At 44.2% G+C, this 4,594-nt stretch overlaps 1 protein-coding gene across 1 annotated transcript; it reads left to right on the top strand.

Moving 5' to 3' along the window:
* Positions 1 to 277: 277 nt before the first annotated feature.
* On the top strand, positions 278 to 1,159 carry LOC131634999 (uncharacterized). Its single transcript, XM_058905622.1, has one exon. The coding sequence runs from the start codon at positions 278 to 280 to the stop codon at positions 1,157 to 1,159; it is 882 nt and encodes a 293-aa protein (XP_058761605.1).
* Positions 1,160 to 4,594: the final 3,435 nt, after the last annotated feature.

The raw sequence follows: 4,594 nt of genomic DNA, 5'->3' as shown, positions 1-4,594 counted from the left end.
ATTTTATAGTAATTGACCAAATAAGAGATAGAGTGATAGTAAAAAGTTTTTCACGTGTTTTCTAGAGAGAGAAGGTCTCCCCTCTCTCTAAAAACTTAACGTGTTTTTCTCCTCCTCACTCTCTTAGTGTTTGGCGGCTTATCTCTCTTCCAGATTCTCTGGTTCTTCTCTCCAAATCTTATTTTGGCTCTTTCTCCCAACTGAGAGTATTTGCTGTGAGGTCTGCTAAGTGTTAACTCTTTGGTTTCCCTATAGTTTTCTCCTTTGCAATCAAAAAATGGACAAGTGGAAAAACATTTCGTTGTCAAAGGAAGAGGAAGAAGGGATTACAGCTGAGGTTGAAGAAGTCTCTGGCGAGGAGGTTTTTCAACGCACCCTAGCGGTGAAGCTGTGGACAGAAAATAGTTTCAACTCGAGAGCCTTCACAAACACAATGATTGGGGCCTGGAAGTTAAAACATTTGGTGGAATCCCAAGAGCTAAGCAGGAACCTATTCTTGTTCAGGTTTGCGTCGAAGAGGGACTTGGAAGGGGTCCTGAGAAATGGGCCATGGAGCTTTGATCGAAATCTGCTAGTTTTGGCTCGTGTTTCTGGCGAGGAACAACCGTCAAACCTTAATATGCACTTTGGAGTTTTTTGGGTCAGGGTTTATGATCTACCCCTCATGTTAAGATCTGAAGCAATGGCACGAAAGTTGGGAGGGATTTTGGGCACTTTTGAAGAAATGGATCTAAGAGAAGCTCACCGCAATGGGAGGTTTCTGCGCATCAAGGTCTCTCTAGATCTTAAACAACCCCTGAAAAGAGGAACTGTAATGCAATTCAAGGAGAAAAATCTGCGTGTACATTTCAAGTACGAAAGACTACCAACTTTTTGCTTCACATGTGGTCGAGTAGGTCATCAATTGAAGGATTGTGAGGCTGCTAGGGATCTGAGTGAGGAGGGTTTTGAAGAGCTGGAGGAACAAGACTTGTCTTATGGAGCTTGGCTGAGAGCTTCACCGTTGCCAAGGGTCCCAGAGGAGCCAAAGAAAAAGGAGACAAATTCCAGTTCATGTAGTAAAAGCTTGTTTAATATCTCCTCGGGTCAGAGCCACTATGAAATGAAAGGGAAGGGGAAAGAAGTGGAAGAAGGGGAGGTGGAGCAAATTAAAGGCTAAAAGAATGTAGGAAATCACGCGAGTCTTGTGAAGGATAATGTCGTGCCCCCAACAAGCGGAATGCTTGAAATTGAGGCTATAGCGGAGTCACTTGGGGTAGTGGATATCTCAAACACAGGGGCTAACAAAGGAGCTTCCAAGAAAGGATTTATGGTCAAAAAACGTAAGTGGACTCAAAGGAAGCTGGTAAAGAAACTCTCTGATAGTCAAACTGAGAAGCGGGATCTGGAATTTGGGAAGAGGGCCTTGGTGGATGTCATGATAATTGACGGTACTATAGAAAAGAGGAGTGGGGAGAAGAAGCTAAGAGGGCCTAAAGTCTCAACTGTTGTAAAAGAAGTTGTACCAGAGGTGGTGTTGGAAGCCCAACACCGCCTACAACAATGAAAATCCCCGTGCCGTTCGAGCCTTGTTAAGGCTCATCCGTATTGAAAACCCCACGATGGTGTTTGTTATGAAGTCTCGTTTAAAGCAGGAGGAGGCTCAGGTCATCAGAGCTAAATGTGGTTTTGAGTTTGGTTTTAGTGTAGATTGTCGTGGAGATGGGAGAGGATGAGCAGGTGGACTCATGCTGTTATGGAAAGAGAGTTTGAATGTTTCTATTTCTTCTTACTCCTCTAACCATATTGGGGGTACGGTGGTGGACGATTGCGACAACCAGGATTGGTCCTTCAACGGTATCTACGGATACCTTGAAGAACAAAATAAAAAGGAAACTTGGCTGCTTCTTCAAGAGCTGGTTTTGCAGGGGAGTAACAGAATGGTGTGCTTCGGGGATCTTAATTATATATTTTATGACCATGAAAAAAAGGGCGGCATCTGCAGAATAATCAGGCAGCTATCCTGGGGCCGACAAGTTTTGGATAGGTGTGGCTTGGTGGATTTAGGCTTTGAGGGTTATCCGTTTACTTGGAGTAATGGACGGCATGGGAATGAAAACATTCAGGAAAGGTTGGACAGAGCACTTGCTTCCAACGATTTCTCTAACAGATTCGCCCCGCTAAAAGTTTCTCATCTTCCCTGTTATGGCTCCGATCATGCGGTGATAAGGATCGAGTTGGAAGCGGATTCAAATAGTACATGGAGGAAAAGGACTCATATTTTCCGGTTTGAGGAAGTGTGAAGCAAGGATTTAAGGTGTGAAGCAGCTGTTAAACAATTATGGAATAACCAACAGAGTGGGGGTGTGATAAGATTCTGGCTATGAAAGGACTCGAGGATCATTTCAGAGAATATAAGATCGGTTCGGTAAGGAAGGAGTTAGCGAGAATTGAGGAAATGCTTCAGGAGGATTGTCGATGGGATGCGAGCGAGGAAGCCATAAACTCCTACAAAGCGCTGGAAAATCAAACAATAACCTTCCGTAACACGAAGTTTTTTCACAATAAAGCAGACCAGCGACGGAAAGTTAACACAATCAAAAGCTGAGAGATGAGAATGGGCATTGGTGGAGAGGTGACTTCCACTGTGAAAGTCAGTTAATCAAGTATTTTGTGGATATGTTTACAACATCTTCTCCGGTGAATGTTCAGGAGACTTGTTATGTGGTTAGAGGAAGCTTAATCTGAATCAAAGGAATTGGTGTGCTAGTCCTTTCTCTGCTCAGGAGGTCGAAGACGCGTTACTGCAAATGAATCCCATAAAGACTCCTGGACCGGATTGTCTCCCGGCGCTATTTTTCCAGAAGTACTAGCATATTGTTGGCTCGGATGTTAGAAGTGTCTTCTTGGATGTGCTCAACAATGGTAAAGATCCGGCCAGAATAAATAATACCCATATTGCGCTAATTCTGAAATACAAAAATCCAACTAGGCCCAAAGATTTTCGTCCAATAAGTCTCTGTAATGTCATTATGAAGCTGGTGACGAAAACAATTGCGAACAGGATCAAGTCTATTCTCCCGGAGGTTATTGACGAAGAACAAAGCGCCTTTGTCAAAGGATGGCTGACCACGGATAATGCTTTCATTGCAATGGAATGCTTCCACTGGATGAAGAAGAAAACTAAAGGAAAACGGGGTGTCATGGCGTTAAAGCTCGATAGGTCAAAAGCCTACGATAGGATTGAGTGGCCCTTTGTTGTTGAGGTCTTGTCCTCTATGGGCTTCCCTCCTGCTATGGTTAAACTTATAGAGAGATGCATTTCGACGGTAACTTACAAGGTGCTCGTGAATGGCCAGCCCAGTTGTAGCTTCAAACCTGAGAGGGGTCTCCGCCAAGGGGATCCGCTCTCGCCATATTTATTCATATTGTGTGCTGATGTCTTTTCAGGTATTCTAAAGAAGGAGGTGGCTGACTTGAGGATCCATGGAATTAAAGTTGCTAGAAGGGCTCCCGTGATCTCCCATTTACTGTTCGCAGACGATAGCTTAATCTTTGCCCGCGCAAACCCTCAGAAAGCTGACAAGATCCTGGAAATTTTGAAGAAGTATCAAGCTGACTCTGGCCAGATTGTGAACCTTGACAAATCCGAAGTCTCGTTCAGCCGCAATGTAAGCTTGGATGAGAAAAATATGATTCGAAGGAAGATGGGAGTCCAAACAGTCTCTAGTTATTTGAAGTATCTCGGTTTACCGGTGGTCTTCGGGAGATCCAAGAGGGAGGTTTTTGCTCCAGTCATTGAAAAAATATGGAAGAAAATCAAAGGATGGAAAGAAAAGTTTCTTTCAAGGGCGGGGAGAGAGGTTTTTATTAAAGTTGTGGCTTAGGCAATTCCAAGTTACATAATGTGCTGCTACAAACTTCCGGAGACTATCTGTCATGAGATTGAGGCGATGATCGCAAAGTTTTGGTGGGGTTCCAAGAATGGAGAAAGGAAGGTCCATTGGTTAAGTTGGGAGAGGATGGCAAAATCTAAAGGAGCGGGCGGTATGGGTTTTTGTGGCATTAGCGAGTTTAATACAAGTCTGTTGGGAAAAACTTACTGGCGCCTTCTAACTTGTGAAGTGTCCCTTCTTGGGAAGGTCTTCAAGAGTCGGTATTACCCTAGGACATCCATTGAGGATAGCTCTCTTGGCTTTGCGCCTAGTTACTCTTGGAGGAGCATTTGTAGTGCTAAGCAAGTGATTCAGTCTTGTGCTTGCTGGAGGATTGGGAACGGCGAGAGTGTTTTGTTGGGCAAGGATAGGTGGATCCCTGGAAACACGGGGTTTACTATTAAAGGTAGAATAATCAGAGTCGGAGGCGTCGATGGAGGCTCTAAGGTAAGCGAGCTTATTGATGGAGATTTAGGAGTGTAAAAGAGAGATCTGGTATATTCCATGTTTGAAGAGGAGGACGCAATGAACATCATCAGTATTCCCCTATCTTCCCACAGTACTGCAGACAAGCTTATTTGGCATAAAGAAAAATATGGCGTTTACTTTGTGCGTTCGGCCTATCATTTGTGTCAGCATGATAAGGCTAGCAAAGCCCCTGGTCCCTCACGCGCCCCTGA

Source organism: Vicia villosa, unplaced genomic scaffold, assembly GCF_029867415.1.
Source record: "Vicia villosa cultivar HV-30 ecotype Madison, WI unplaced genomic scaffold, Vvil1.0 ctg.001408F_1_1, whole genome shotgun sequence".
Taxonomy (NCBI): domain Eukaryota; kingdom Viridiplantae; phylum Streptophyta; class Magnoliopsida; order Fabales; family Fabaceae; genus Vicia; species Vicia villosa.
Note: the sequence above shows the minus strand (reverse complement) of the source record. Positions and strands in the feature narration are given on the sequence as shown.

What these genes read in the sequence shown, in the direction of transcription:
- LOC131634999 (XM_058905622.1), top strand. Translation starts at nt 278, where the DNA reads ATGGACAAGTGGAAAAACATTTCGTTGTCAAAGGAAGAGGAAGAAGGG.